Source organism: Pelodiscus sinensis, chromosome 7 (assembly GCF_049634645.1).
Source record: "Pelodiscus sinensis isolate JC-2024 chromosome 7, ASM4963464v1, whole genome shotgun sequence".
Lineage (NCBI taxonomy): Eukaryota > Metazoa > Chordata > Testudines > Trionychidae > Pelodiscus > Pelodiscus sinensis.
In genome coordinates this window covers 4,812,720-4,828,945 of record NC_134717.1, presented here as the reverse complement: position 1 = coordinate 4,828,945, position 16,226 = coordinate 4,812,720, and the positions used below count along the sequence as shown (strand labels likewise).

At 43.6% G+C, this 16,226-nt stretch overlaps 1 protein-coding gene across 1 annotated transcript in view; it reads left to right on the top strand.

Moving 5' to 3' along the window:
* Positions 1-16,226, top strand: part of CNTNAP5 (contactin associated protein family member 5) — a 461,788-nt gene that overhangs the window by 300,448 nt on the left and 145,114 nt on the right. Inside the window, exon 12 of the mRNA XM_075933060.1 lies at positions 1,854-1,973. Coding sequence (XP_075789175.1) covers positions 1,854-1,973 — 120 coding nt within the window. The remainder of the gene's footprint in view (positions 1-1,853; positions 1,974-16,226) is intronic.

The window sequence follows — 16,226 nt, the reverse complement described above, 5'->3', positions numbered from 1 at the left end:
CAAAGCTTTCTGTCCAACATCAACACTACAAACACTACAGTGTATCTAATTTAACTATCCAGCTCTGGCTGCTGCTAAGTAGATGGAGCTCAGGAAGAAATGGGAAAGATCTACCAAATGGGAGACTTGCAAATTCCCCTGCGTACCTCTCGGGTTGTATGCGTCTTGTGTTGCTGTAGAGTGGTGCGTGTGTGTGTGTGAAAAGCTGTTAAATGTGCACATAACATCAGAGGGCAAGAAAAAAAAATAGAGATTTGACCTTGCAGCGGCCAAAGATAATACTCAAGTATATTACCCTGTGTTCTGCTATCGTTATCACTAATGAGCTTACTCACTGCAAGGCTGTGTGTTGCTGTTTGTTTGCGTTTTCAGAACTACCTTGCGTCTCAGAGGAAGAAATTGTCTTGATCTATCTGCCAAGTTGAGGCTGAGTTTTTTTTTTTTTTAAATTAGTTAAATAGTAAAAGTGTTATGGTTAATAAACTCGGATCAGTGTAGTCAGGTTCTAGTTGGAGGTAGGATCTGTTCCTCTTGCAGTGGGATCAAGAGCATAGGCACGCAACATTCAATCAAAAGATCTTCATACAGTCTTCATCTAGCTGACTCTCCTCTTTATCTCCATGATGTGGATTGTGGGGGGTATTTCTCTTTGTTGTAAATGAAGACTGCCAGAAATTGACTCATTAGCCTTGAAACTATGGCATTATTATATATGGTGTACAAATAGATCCATACCACTTTCCCTTCCAGTGCTTCTTTTGGTTGCGTCTCTCCCCTCCCCCCCTTGTGGGTCTCTTGCCATTTTGGGGCCTGCCACACTTGATCTGTAAAAGGAGCTGTATTGACTAATGCATTCTCCAAAATGCCAAGGGAGCCACCAACTGCTGTTAAAATCTGCTTGCTGTATGAATTGTGGGGCTGTATTAGCATCAGTTCCGAAGGAGACTGCTTGTCAAGTGCTTCTGTCAGAAGTGGAACTATTAACTATTTGTGCTGTGTGTGTACAGGCAAAAACATATGTGCATATATGACTCTTAATGGGCCTAAGGTCAATATTAGCCATCGGATAGTGCCCGAGGGATAAATTAAGTATTGAGATTTGTCATCTATTGCCTGCAGTCTGAAGACATGTATAATCAAAAGAACCCTTTTTACCCTTGGGTAGTTTTTAGCACATTTTTATTGCACTGTGGTGACAGTCTCTGCTTGTATCATTTACCCCCAACCTCTGAAATTATGTGTATTGAAGCTTTCTCTTCAGCATAGGAAGAGAGATACCTGGAGAAAAAAACAGGAATTTGTTGTATCGCAATAAGGGGATGAGCTGGCTTTGACCTCCACTCAGATGGAGCTCTGAGTGGTTCTGAACCTTTGTCTTCCTAGGAGAGACCAATTGTGGGTCCTTTCCGCTAGGGTTGTGGACAATGAAAGAAATACTTAGCTTCTCTTTAAAGGGGAACCAGCCAGCTACTCCAGGGAAGGCATAGGGCCACTGTAATCTATATTGTCCAGGCTGTCCGAGGTGTCCATGTTATCAGTTATATGTAGATTATTGTTCTCCACTGTATGCTACATACCTTCAGTTGGACAAAGGCACACACCTAATTACTTGTTGAGTCCTTTTAAGCAGTTAATACCAGCATCCCATTGCTTAAGACCCCAGTTCAGGAGAGCACATGTTTAGATTAATCTCTATCCAGGAAAGCACTCAAGCATGTTTAATTCCTGTTCTCTGAACTGAGGCCAGAAACACAAGCCAGCAGTCAATCAAAGGGATAAATAATGCCACTAACGATTGCTTACCAGTGCCCCCGCTGTGTGTTTGAAGTAATCTGTATCTCTCTGTATTGTAGCCATCTATGAACAATCGTGTGAAGCCTATCGTCACAAGGGAAAGACCTCTGGTTTCTTCCACATTGATGCTGATGGAAGTGGACCTCTTGCACCATTCCGGGTTTTCTGCAATATCACTGGTAAGGGGGCTGCATGGGAATCAATGTTTGACACTGGCTCTTAGTGTCGTCTTATGACATGTTTTCTGTTTGTATCATTAAGAGAACCACAGAGCTGTGAATAGTTGGATGGTAGAAAAAGTCGGTGGGTTGATAGATTTTGTGATGAAAGGAAACTTGTGAAGGATTTCTATGGATTAATGTCAGCTAGAAGTACAATTTTGGCCTGCATGATTTCTACCACTCAGACATGCAGGACTTGTATGGCTAAAAGAACAAATGTTTCTTCGTGAAAAGATGTCATGGCATTTTTCATAAACATCCCAATTTTTAATCAACCCTCAGTATTATTTTTACAAGCTCTCATAAACTTTAAATACTTATTTGTTGCTTAACCAAGCTGTCTCTTTGCTATACTTATGCAAGATTCAGGAGAATCACAAGGAACCTGGATAGTTAGGTAGAAACTCTACCACATAGAATCATAGAATACTAGAAATGGAAGGGACCTCGAAAGGTCATCAAGTCCAGTCCCCTGCCTTCTTGGCAGGACCAAATACTGTCTATAGTTTCCCTAATAGATGTCTGTCTAACCTGCTATTTTATATCTCCAGTGATGGAGATTCCACAAGCTCCCTGGGCAATTTATTCCAGTGTTTAACTATCCTGACAGTCAGGAAGCTTTTCCTAATCTCCAACCTAAATATCCCCTGCTGCAGTTTAAGCCCATTGCTTCTTGTTCTATCATCAGAGGCCAAGGAGAACAATTTTCTCCTTTCTCCCTGTGACACTCTTTTAGATACCTGAAAACTGCTATCATGTCCCCCCTCAGCCTTTTTTTTCCCCAAACTAAACAAGCCCAATTTCTTCAGCCTCCCCTCAGAGCTCATGTTTTCTAGACCGTTAATCATATTTGTTGCTCTTCTCTGGACCTTCTCGAATTTCTCCATCTTTCTTGAAATATGGTACCCAGAACTTGATGCAATACTCCAACTGAGGCCTAATCAGCGCAGAGTAGAGCGGAAGAATGACTTCTCATGTCTTGCTCACAACACTCCTGTTAATGCATCCCAGAATCATGTTTGCTTTTTGTTGTTGTTGTTGTTGTTGCAACAATGTCACGCTGTTGACTCATATTTAGCTTGTGGTCCACTATGACCTCCTAAATTCCTTTCAGCAGTACTCCTTCCTACACTATCACTTCCCATTCTGTATGTGTGAAACTGATTGTTTCTTCCTAAGTGGAGCACTTTGCATTTGTCCTTATTAAACTTTATCCTATTTACCTCAGACCATTTCTCCAATTTGTCCAGATCATTTTGAATTATTAAACTATCCTCCAAAGCAGTTGCAACCCATCCCAGTGTGGTATCATCTGCAAATGTAATAAGCATACATTCTATGTTATCATCTAAACCGTTGATGAAGATATTGAACAAAATCTGTCCCAAAACAGATCCCTGCAGAACCCCACTTGTTATGCTCTTGACTGATAAATGTTAATAACTACTCTCTGAGAACGGTTATCTAGCCAGTTATGCACCCACATATAGTTGCCCCATCTAAGATGTATTTCCCTAGTTTATTGATAAGTTCTAGCAAGACCATATCAAATACCTTACTAAAGTCTAGGTATACATGTACTTCAGTACCATGCGTGGTCTCTGCTCAAAGCATCAGATGCTCGTTATGATCCCTAATGACAGTCAGACACATGTCCTGTAAGGGTTTGCAGAAGGAGGACCTTAATTAGTATAGAACATAATAGGGCATCCTTTCTCTCACTAGAGAGAGGAGATACTTTTCAAGTTAGGATGAGACGCTTGGTGGGCACTGTGGAGGAAACTCACCATGTGACCATAACCTCTCATAAGAGGCTCATTATCTGAAACAACGAGATTGTCTCCCAATACACAAAGAGTCATGGCTGCAGAAGATGGAGTCTTCACCAGAATGGAGCTAACACTGTAGAACTCCTAGCCTAATGAAGCAAGAATTGACTGCTAACCTGAACTAATTGCAGAGCTCAATTCTTTGCCCAAGCTTTCTTACCACAATATCTTCACTTACCACAATGATTTTTTTTATATTCAATAATCATGTTTACAAAATACAGATGAACCCTCCAACTTTCCTCCAACCACCATGGAAGTAAATGAGAAATATCGTTGTATCTTCTCGCCCTTAGGAGCAGCTCAGATGGCTGCCATGTAAGTGGGAGCCAAAGTAGGAACCTAGAAAGACCATCATTTAGTTATGACTCTTCAAGCTTGTGCTCCTATAGCTTAAAATAAAATATAAATCTCAGTTAAATCTTCCCTCAGAGATCTGAGTGCAATTCACGTGGAGAGTTGTTTCTGCTTGAGTGAGAACAGATTTTGACATTAAATCTTTGAGATGAGTTCTCTCCCCTCTTTCACCCTGTGGAGGGAGATGTCAAAATATAGCTGACTGAGAAGGGGAAGGAATGGGGACCATTACCCTACTCTTCCCCACTCTACACTGGTTGCATCTACAGCTGGGGGACTACACCATACCCTCTTCTCGGCTGGTAATTGTGGCTGTGTTAGACCACCACATCTCCTCTCCAAATTAATTTCTGAGCACCCTGGACACAGAATGAGCCTTACATCAGGGATGGGCAATAATTTTTGACAGGGGGTGTAACAGGTTCCATTCTTTGTGCGAGCAACCCTTGGTGGCTGGGGGGAGTGGGGGAGCAGGGATCTCACAGTATTTACTCGCCTATCTGTAGGTGAGGCAGTGTCCAGTCAGTGGCTGGTGATCAGGCCTCTTCTTTCCCTCCCTCCCCCCGGGTGTGGTTTGCAGGGGGCTGAGGGAGACCCAGGCCTGCCTACTACTCTGGGTCCCGGCCCAGGGACCCTGTAAGTAGCAGTTACCTGCTTAGTTTCAATGTACTTAGTTGCTGTCATGTCCCTGGGCCACTGCCCCGGGATGCTGTTCCACCAGCCCTTCTCTAGGGCATTGTGGCTGAGTTCCCCTTGTCCAGGGTTCTGCAGGGTTGTCTTTGGCTTTTTGGCTAGCCTTCAGCAGCAGGATCTAGATCCCATGAGGTACGATGACCAGCTCCCACTCAGAGCTGTCCAGAGTGCTGGTGTTCTCCAGTCAGCCCTGAAGTCTGCCTGGGTCAAGCTCCAGGAAGGAACTGACAGGCCTTACCTAGCAGCTCCTTTTATAAGCAGCCTGCTGCACCCTGATTGGCTGCAGCGAAGGCTGCCGCTCTACTCTGCCCAGAAGCCTCTCCACTGCTCCTGTTGCTAGCCAGGGTGCTCAAAGGGCTCCAGCAGGGATGTCGGGCTTTGTCTACCCCATCACAGGGGGTCACGCCAAGATTTGAAAAGTGGTCGAGGGCCGTACTCTTCCAGGATATTAATGGAGGAAGTTCAGGGTCAGGAATGGAGGTTGGATGCAGAAGGAAGCTTGGGTAAGGGATCGGGGTGCAGCAGGGAGAGTGGAGTCTGGGAGAGAGTTTGGGTGAAGAAAGCAATTGTGACCGAGGACAAGAGACTGGGGTGAAGGATTTGGGGATGTGACCTAGGGTAGGAGGGGATTGTGATCTGGGCAGGGGATTGGGGGAAGAGGGTTTGGGTATGTGGAGTGGGGTCAGAGGGTTGGGGAAGGAAGGGGTGATTTTCCAAAAATGCTTTTAACGGAAAAGTTTTCCATTAAAAGCATTTTCGGAAAAGCGCGTCTAGATTGGCAGGACACTTTTCCACAAAAGCACTTTTTGCTGAAAAGCATCCGTGGCCAATCTAGACGCGCTTTTCCGCAAAAAAAAGCCCCGATCGCCATTTTCGCGATCGGGGCTATTTTGCGGAAAACAATACTGTGCTGTCTACACTGGCCCTTTTGCGCAAAAGTCTTTCGGAAAAAGACTTTTGCCCGAACGGGAGCAGCATAGTATTTCCGGAAAAGCACTGACAATCTTACATGAGATCGTCAGTGCTTTTCCGGAAATCCAAGCGGCCAGTGTAGACAGTTTTTCCGGAAAAGCCTGGGTGTGTAATGGAAGTGGGGGAGAAATGTCCCCTATTATTACTTTCTCTTGAACATCCATCTAAAGCAGCTGACAGAGGTCACTGTCATGAACTGGCTTTATGGCTAGACAGACCACTGGTCTGAACTGGTGTGGCATTGCTTATGGTCCTGTGATGCTTGCTGTCTTTTTTTTCCCTTTTGCTTGATGTCTATTGATCTCTCTTGTGTATTTCACCACTCCCTCCACCACTAAGCCTGTAGACATGTAACCCACAGCAACGTGCACTTGCATTGCTACTCTATAATGGAGAGTGCTTAAAGTGACCTCTTCACACGTCCTTGGGAATACATTTTAACCTCAGCATCTGAAAGATTTGATTCTGATGCACATACCAGTTCTGATGTCATACCAGTACTCTGTTTCTTTTGTTCTACAGTTTTATTGTAGCCAGACCCTGGACCATCAAATCAATAACACTTACAAGTTTGTATGACAAGATCGATGCTTAATTTTATCTCAGACCGTTATTCATCCATTATTGAAAGCTTTTTTTACGGGGTCCAGAGCTAGGGAAGAGGACAGACTTCTTCCATGGTATTTAAGGCTAGACTGAAATTTGTTTGGGAAACGCCCATGAAGGAACTTTGTGTCAGAGAATAAGATAGTGGTTCTATCTGTGGCTCCACGTTCCACTTTCTATACATTAAAATCAGATCCTGAAATGCAACTATCTACTATCCTGCAGAACTGAGAACAGTGTTCATTTCCATGTTGCAGAATACTCCATAGAAATTGTATTTAAGCTGTAGTCATGAACAGGGGTTGTATGAACCACGGCTGGAAATGGACGACCAGACATCTAAACAGTCCAACTGACCATTGTGATTTTAAAAAAGCGCTCCTAAATGTTTTTCTCCACACTTCCTGCAATGTTCAATATTTTCATTCAAATCAATCCACTTACCTGAACCCCCATGGTATCTATCTAATTGCATGCCAGCAATAAGACCTCATTCTATCAAAGCACGTCAGCATGCATATCTTTAATAGTCACATACTACTCCCTTTGATTTTGTTGCCTGCAGCTACTTCGTTGTACAGACTGACATTAGAAGTCAAGGGCAAAACTCCCATTAACGCTCAAGAATCTTTACCTGGTTTTGAGATTTCGGAATACACATTCCCTCAGGACCCTCTGTACGTACTTCAGCAGCTAGCATGCGCTGATTTGGCTTTGTTGATGTTTTTAGCACTCCATCTTAATCAGTGCTACCTTGGGAATGCTTCCATGTGTTGCAAGCACATCTGCTGATTGCAATGTAGACATGGTCTAAGAGTTTGATCTATTTCACATGGAAATCAATGGGCAAAATTACATGCCTGAAGTGCTTGGCGTTTATTAGTACCTTCCATAGTCAGGGCATCATAAGAGATTTGCATTTGACATTTGACATTTTCCTGGGTACTCTGGATTTTGACCATTCTTAAACTTCTACTTTGGAGTCTCATTAGAGAAGGAAAGGGCTTAACATTTGTACTAGTTTTTATAGCAGAGCTTTTCAACTGTCAACAGCAATTTCTAGCGAGCACTGAGAAACAACCAACACGGGGCTTGCATTTTTCCATGCTGCGTTCCTGTACGCCTTTAGTCTCACGTTTTTAAGGTGTTCAACTGTGGCTGCTCTTAGCCTTTAAGCTCATAGGTAATTTAGGAGATTCATTTTCAAATGGGATTGAGTCACTCTGAGGTTAATGGGTTGTTTACACGGGATTACCACAGAAAACACCCTGGCGGACATTCACCAAGAGATGGGCTGAAAGGCTGTTGATTGGCCACCTCTGGGTCTCAGAATAAAATTTCTAATGGCAAGAGTGTGTGCTGTGGTGCAAAAAACCTCCCCCGCCCATTGTTCCCTCCTCCTTCGTTGGCCCAAAGTCATGACTCTGTGGAAGGGCAATCTCTACTAATCTAATGGCTGCAAATTTCAGGGGCTTGCTGGGAAACTCTGGGAAAGTAGCGCATTGTGTCCCCTAATAAAGCAGGGCCCCAATTCAATCTCTATCATGAAGGAGTAGGGGCTGCCCAAGGCCTGCTGAGAACCCACTCAGAACTGTTTCCATGGTGATGCATTGTGGCGCTTAAAAGCTCTCTCGAAGTGCCTCCAAATGGACGAGAAAGGAGGAGGAGGCTGCAAATGGAGAGAGAGCTGCACAAGCGCACACATCTTGGGAGCCAACAGGGAAAGGTAGAAAAATAAACATGCCGGTTAAGTGGTGGCTTTGACATTTATATTTTAAAGTTTAATGAATTGTGGCCGCTGGCCTTTAAGGAGCTGCCTTTTTTATTTCCATTGGGGAATATATATGTACTTGCTTTACTGCTGCCACAGCTAAAAAGCAATGCAATGTGGAAGGACCAAAGGTTGTCCTCAGATGGGTTCATATTGCTCTTGTCGTGGTAGGGGCAACTTTAAGGGCAAGATCTGGTATTCACTATAGGGCCCTACAAGACAAATACGTCCTGTGAACTCTCAGCCATTTTTCCTCTTGCTCGTGTAGCATTTACTGTATGTTTGGCTTGCTGGCAATTTAATCAGTCTGAATAATCTTGTTTTGTGACAAACCTCCTAAATCACAAAGGAGTGGGTGAAATGAGCACTGTGGAGAGATTTCCAGATGAAGAATAAAATTGTGAATTAAACAATACAGAACTCATTGAAAAACAGTTTTCCATCTGCTCCAATTCCTCCCGTCCCCTTCCTCCAAATGTAATTTGTGTGCTGTCAAAGGCAACATGGCGGATTCTAGCCAGATGATGGAGGGATTGGTGAAGCTATACTGAAGGTCTGAAATGTACTGCAAGTGCTCAAGTCCTATGCTGTAAAACTGTCTCCCAGGACTGACTACAGACAGCATAATATCCTAGTAAATTAGACCATTAAATAAAACTGCTAAGTCATAAAGCTGTACCATTACTCTGAAATTAAAGCATTGTCACTTTTGCATTTTGGAAGAAATGAACAAGCCTTTCGGAAATCTCCTTTCAAAGATTGAATTTAAATCTTCTGGGTTATTCGGTGGGAGATGTGGCTGCCACCTGAAAGTCATTTTTATGCCTTTTAGCTACTGTTCTTGAGCCTGATTCAAAATTTGACCAAGAAAGTAATCAAATAAATAAAGCAAAGAGCATTAGGGGGTGGGGGATGGGGGGAATCCATCTACCCTTGCCTAAAAATCTGCTTTCTCATTCTCTTTGTAAATTTACAACAGCCCAGAGAGAGCTTATTAATTAAAGTCAATGTAGAAAAACTCCAGTATGGACATTAAAGTGATAATGATGTGTGTTTGTAAAACTAGAGAAATGGTTTACTTACCTTTAGGATCGCATATGTGATGGGTGGTGGAAATAGTGGTATTCTGCTTAATTTGTACTCTCAGTCACTGAATAATTGAATGTTTCTCATAAAAGAGGGGAAAACTTCTATAAAGAAATAAACTCCAATCTTGGTATTTATGGCCATGATTTCTAAAGGTTGAGACTTGGGTATCTGCAGAGGTGTGCAACCAGGAAACTCCATGTGTAGACAGCTGCTTCCACTGCCAAGTATCTGTTTGTATGTGGAGTTACTTCAGATGTGAGCACAAATAGTATGTGCAAATACATTTCATATTTGCATGTCTGTGTAAGGCATCTCTCTTTGCAAATGCGGGTCTCTAAAAGCTGTCATTAGGCTTCAGGGTGAACATCAATTTGAATTTGGTCCAGGTAATTCACACCACTCCTGTAGCTTTTTTTTTTTTCTTTTCAGGCACCCAGCACTTTCTCAGGGCACATTTGCAAATTTATACCCATTCAGGACAGCAAAAAACAAAGCGTATTGTGCAAAAAAGAACAGAGACACTGTTAAGTGTTAAGACAGAAAGTGTTAGAGTAGCATAATCCACTCTGGCTTCTAGTGTAGGATGTGATGTCAGAGGAGGGAGAACGAGAGACACCATGACACTTCTTCTGTTGTAAATGAAGTATTATGTGTTCCTTGCAATCTGGATGGGTCATTTTGTTGTTTTGTTTGGACACATTGAAATGGTGACTGGGATAAACAAAGAACCTACCTATTTTCCAGGAGTAACAGTTTGTGTGAGACACCAACCATTCATGTCCATCAATGTCTCCTGTCATTTTCTTCAACTTGATTCACAGACCTCAAGCATCATTACAGTTCCCCATCCACTCAATTCCTTTTATAGATTAATTTAATTGTTTTATATATGCATTTCCTGTCAGTGAAAGCATCTCCATTAATAGCTCTAGATGATGAAGTCCTCTAAATAACCTAGTGATGTCTTGTCAACTATATTCTAGCACAGCAGTTCTCAAACTTTGGGTCAGGACACCAAGTGGGTGGCGACCCTGTTTTAATGGGGTTGCCAGAGCTGGCTTAGATTTATTGGGGTTCAGGACCGAAGCCCAAGAACTTCAACCTCAGGCAGCAGGCCTGAGGCTAAGCCTCCTACCAGCCCGGGAGTCAAGTCTTTGGCCTTCAATTTTGGTCATTCCCGCCCCCTTCCCCACCACCTGGAGTGGGAGAGCTTGATGTTTGACTCAGGTGTCAGGGTTCAGACCGGATCTGGCTTTGGTTCCTCTCTCTAGGGTTTGTGTAGAAATTTTTGTTGCCTTCAGGGGTTGCAGTACAATGACGTTTGAGAAGCCCTATTCTAGTATTTGCTAATTCACCTGGAAACTCAGGTGGTGGGATGTTCAAAACATTCTGTTTGATATTTGATAGTTTCTGTCACTGCTAGGGTTGCCCTCATTATCAATGAGGGTGTGTCTAGACTACATGCCTCCATCGACGGAGGCATGTAGATTAGCCAGATCGGCAGAGGGAAATGAAGCCATGATTAAAATAATCGCGGCTTCATTTAAATTTAAATGGCTGCCCCGCTCTGCCGATCAGCTGTTTGTCGGCAGCTCAGGGCAGTCTGGACGCGCCGCGCCGACAAAGAAGCCTTTCTTGATCGGCACAGGTAAACCTGGTTTCACGAGGCATACCTGTGCCGATCAATAAAGGCTTCTTTGTCGGCGCGGCGCGTCCAGACTGCCCCGATCTGCCGACAAACAGCTGATCGGCAGAGCGGGGCAGCCATTTAAATTTAAATGAAGCCACGATTATTTTAATCACGGCTTCATTTCCCTCTGCCGATCTGGCTAATCTACATGCCTCCGTCGACCGAGGCATGTAGTTTAGACGTACCCTGAGAGACTGTTAAATTCAACAAGAACTCACCAGCGACTGTAATAGCAGCAGTGACATCTGTTGAGAAAAGATATCATGTTGCCCCTTTGTGGTTGGATTATTTTTATATTGTGACACACCTACACCAGCAGCCTGACACACTCTAATGGTAGGCAGGCATATGGGGCACTGGATGGAGTGGTTTTCTCTTTCCAGAGTAAACTACTAGGCTACGTCTAGACTGGCATGATTTTCCGCAAATGCTTTTAACGGAAAAGTTTTTCCATTAAAAGCATTTGTGGAAAAGAGGGTCTAGATTAGCACGGATTCTATTCCGCAATAGTCCTTTTTGCAGAAAAGCATCCGTGCCAATCTAGACGCGGTTTTGCGCAAGAAAGCTCCGATCGCCATTTTTGCGATCGGGGCTTTTTTGCGCAAAACAATACCACATTGTCTACACTGGCCCTCTTGTGCAAAAGCATTTGCGCAAGAGGGCTTTTGCCCGAATGGGAGCAGCATAGTATTTCCTCAAGAACACTGACAATCTTACATGAGATCGTCAGATTTCTTGAGGACATTCAAGCGGCCAGTGTAGACAGCTGGCAAGTTTTTTTAAACTTGCCAGTCTAGACGGAGCCCTAGAGTCTGCTGCAATAAAATGAAGGCAGGAGAACACCTGGGGTTAATTAACTGGATGACTCTCTCAGGCAAGTCACTCAATACCTGCAGACAATTAGTCAGTGGAGTTGTTTTAAAAGGCCTGTCCTAGGTAAAGAGAGGGGGGAAGACAAAGAGGGACGGACCGGAAGGAGAAATGGAGGAACAAGAAGAAGCTGCGTGTGAGCTGAGAGCTGGTTAGCAGATACCAGAGGGAGACAATCTGGAGGGGTTGTTTGGGGAAGTGGACCAGGGGAAGAAGCTGCCAAGTCGGAGGAAAAACAACCTCGACTGTGGCTGCTAGTGTAGGGGCCCTGGACTAGAACCCAGGGATCCGGGTTCCCCACGAACTTTCCCTCTCCCACAAACCCACATCCTGTCCCATTCCTTTCCCTACTGCCTGCTCACCTCCCTCCCCAACTTTCTTCAGGGACCCTTCTCACAGAACCTTACTGCAAATAGAAAGGGCTCCATTGTTCCTACTTGGAGCAATAGAGCCAATCACCCAAGAATACAAGGGGAAGGGCTTCTGTTCCCACATTTTCCTTTTTTGAAGACAACAAGGGGTCTTTGTCATATCCTATCCATGAGGAGACTCCACAAATACACACAACAGGTTCAGGATAGTAAATGTTGCCCCCTCTCTCCACCCACACCCACACATTGCATTACTCCAGGTTACAGACAAGTGTGTGGATCTGGACTGGGAGAGTGTGAATTTTCAGCTAGCTAATCAGCCAGCTCCCAGAAAGTCCCTAGATTCACAGACCCATGTGTCTTGTGAATTCTGTATCTTGTATTGGTGTATTCTGTGTTGTTATAGCCATGATAACCGGATATCGGAAAGACAAGGCGGATGAGGTAATATATTTTATTGGACCAATTTCTGTCAGTGAAAGTGTCAAACTTTCAACCTACTCAGAATTTTTTTCCAGGTCTTTTACACTAGCTGTAACACCCTCCCTCCCTTTCATGAAAAACTTTCTTTGGAAGATCCTCAACATAAAATGGGAGACTCACCACACTCATGTCAAATGATGTGGCATCATTTGGGAGACAGTAGCCCAGGACCAGGATAACTGGAAAAGAACCAGGATAACTGGAAAAGACTTCTCAGGGTATGTCTACACTACATGGCTTCATCAACGGAGCCATGTAGATGAGCTTTGTAGACATAGTTAAATGAAGCGACGATTTAAATAATCGCTGCTTCATTTACATCAAAATGGCTGCCGCGCTGTGCCGATCAGCTGTTTGTCAGCTCAGCGCGGTAGTCTGGACGCTCCATGGTTGACATCAAAAGACTTTGTTGACCATCCCGGTAAACCTCATCCCACGAGGCATAACAGGGCGGTCAACAAAGACTTTTGATGCTGGCCACGGAGCGTCCAGACTACCGCGCTGTGCCGCCAAACAGCTGATTGGCACAGCATGGCACCCATTTTGATGTAAATGAAGTGGCGATTATTTAAATGGCCACTTCATTTCGCTATGTCTAGAAAGCTCATCTACATGGCTCCGTCGATGGAGCCATGTAGTGTAGACATACCCTCAGAGATGGAACATCCATTTTTTGAGGAAAATGGCCTTGCTCTGGTCACAGAAAAATCCCCAAAAAGAAAGGGCAGAAAACCATAATTCAGTAATCATTGCACAACCTTAACTTCTAACACCAGCTGCTATGTCTGGCAATGAGCCTGTGACTCAAAGATGGGGTTCCTCATTTCCAAAAGACCCGTGGAAATAAAACCCGAGACAGATATCCTTCTCAACCTTAAGGGATTCCTAATGGAAACTTTTCCTAAACATGAAAACAAGTTCTGTGTAGCTCAAATACTTGTTTCTTTTCACCCGCAAAACTTAGTTCACCAAAGCATAGTCCCTCACCTACTTTGGCCCCAGAATATTGGAGAAACAATCCAGCGATAGGAACACTGCAAACTGAATCTTTTGGCATATGGCTGTAGTATGTTGGGACACCATTTCTCTCTATAGGCTTCCTTGTAGGATCTGACCTCTTAAAGCTATTGTTGTTGCCTCATTAGACTGGTTTTGTAAAAACAAGAGTAAAAAGAGAGAAAATTTTGTCTATATAAAATCTATTTTGTGGTCTGCTTCAAGTGGTTGGTCAACAACACATAAATAGACAGCATGCCTGCAAGTGTAGGAAATGCAGCTGTTCAGGTCAGAGGTGAAGAAAATGATTTGTACCCGTTCATACAGAAAGTTGCTGCATGGTGAACATGTTCTTTTATCAGTGAAATGTGCCGAGGTAGTATATTTTGGAGTATCTTTAGTGATATATAGGGTAATAAATGCCTATATTTCAACTAGACAAGGTGGATGAGGGAATATTTGGCCTAAGGTCTATTGAAGTTCATTCAATAAAAGATATTTCCTTATCTACCATTTCTCTCTAATACCCTGGGACTAACTCTTCCACAATATTGCAAACAACGATTTAGAAAAGGTTCAGAAAAGGGCAACAAAAATGATTAGGGGTTTGGAACAGGTCCCATATGAAGAGAGATTAAAAATACTTGGACTTTTCAGCTTAGAAAAGAGGAGAGTAAAGGGGGATATGATAGAGGTGTATAAAATCATGACTGGTGTCGAAAAAATGAATAAGAAAAAGTTTTTTTACTTGTCACCATAATAGAAGAACTAGAGGTCACCAAAATAAATGAATAGGTAGCAGGTTTAAAACAAACAAAAGGACATTTTCTTCGCTCAGCACACAGTCAACCTGTGGAACTCCTTGCCAGAGAATGTTGTGAAGTCTAGGACTTCAACAAAGTTACAAAAAGAGCTCGACAGTTTCATGGAGGTTAGGTCCAGGGTATTAGAGTTAGTCCCAGGATATTAGAGAGAAATGGTGGATAAGGAAATACCTTTTATTAAATGAACTTCAACAGACCTCAGGCCAAATATTCCCTCATCCACCTTATCTATTAGCCAGGAAGGATAGGAATGGTGTCTCTAGCCTCTATTTGTATGGAAATGGGTGACAAGAGAGGGATGGCGTGATGATTCCCTCTTGTGTTCACTCCCTCTGGGTTATGTGGCATTGGCCACTGTCAGCAGACAGGATACTGGGCTTAGATGGACTTTTGGTAACGATGGAATACATCTCAAAGAGCAGAAATCAGCAAGGGTCTTTGAAGTGGCAAAGCAAGAGATGGCTTTCCATTAGTTAAATTAAGAGTATGGGAGAAAGTGCTATAATGGATTATCAATTCATGAAAGTTAGTGTAAATTTCTCTTTTCCTATATCCTTCCTTTCTCCCATTCAGGAGCTACTTCACTTCAGCCTCTTGTGGCAAAATGGCTGAGGTTGGTACAATGGGTCCCAGACCTTTCCTAGCAAAGACTAGGGCCTTTCCTAGTGAAGACTTAGATCCCAGTTCTCTGGCTCGTGGGACACAAAGAACCCCACTAGTGGCCTCCATAGGTGGCAGGAAAAGGAAGAAAGGAAGATGTCTGAACCCTTGCACCTCTCAAACTCTGTCAGTTTCTTATCTTCTCCCCTCCTTGGTTAGGTTACCCTTAGTCCTTGATGCTGGGGGAGGGAGTCTCCCTTCCTCCAATATTCTAGTCTCTTAAATCTCAGCACCACACTTCCAAGTTCCTCATTCTTTCCTCACTCCATCCTTTCTGCCTGATGGAGGGAGGGTTTATTGGGTTCCTGACAGAGCCTTAATTGGTTACAGGTGCTTCAATTACCCTGTAGTGGCCTTTCCTAGTCTACAGGGGAACCATGCCTTTATTAGCTGTGGGTTTATATCTCTCCCTCTTAGCTCTGTCCTAGTGCTTCCTGGCCCTGCTGTATCACGCTCTCTAAAACATGGTTACGATGGACACCAACAACATGTGTATGTTCTATTGCCACTGCAAGCCTGTGACAGAAAACCTGTGGTAAACTTGCCACTTCCACAGGATCCAGCGGGGAGAAGACAAACACGCCGTACGTTAAAGTTCAGATCCCTGGGGAACAGCTCAGCACAGCTGTAAAAACAACCCTGATGAGAATTAATGAGCAATTGCAGAGGAAGATGAGTGAAACCTGTCAGGTCATCTGTGCAAGCCAACTGTCAGTGCATGGTTTGTTTCCCTTGTCACATTTGCGACGGCTTTGTGCAGACTCATTTTCAGTGGTTCAGATGAATGGGTTTCCAACACAGCTTGGGGGAGACGGTTTCCCATATCTAATCCGACTCACTTTTACGGGCGTATTTTCCCAAACTTTCCTTCTGTTTAATTCTGTTATTCCTTGATGCCGTGCATGGTTATGTCAGTTACTCACACCGTGTGCACCTATAGATAATACCACAGAACTCGGAAGGCCAAGTATGTTTAACCAATTGGAAAGTATAGTTCCCT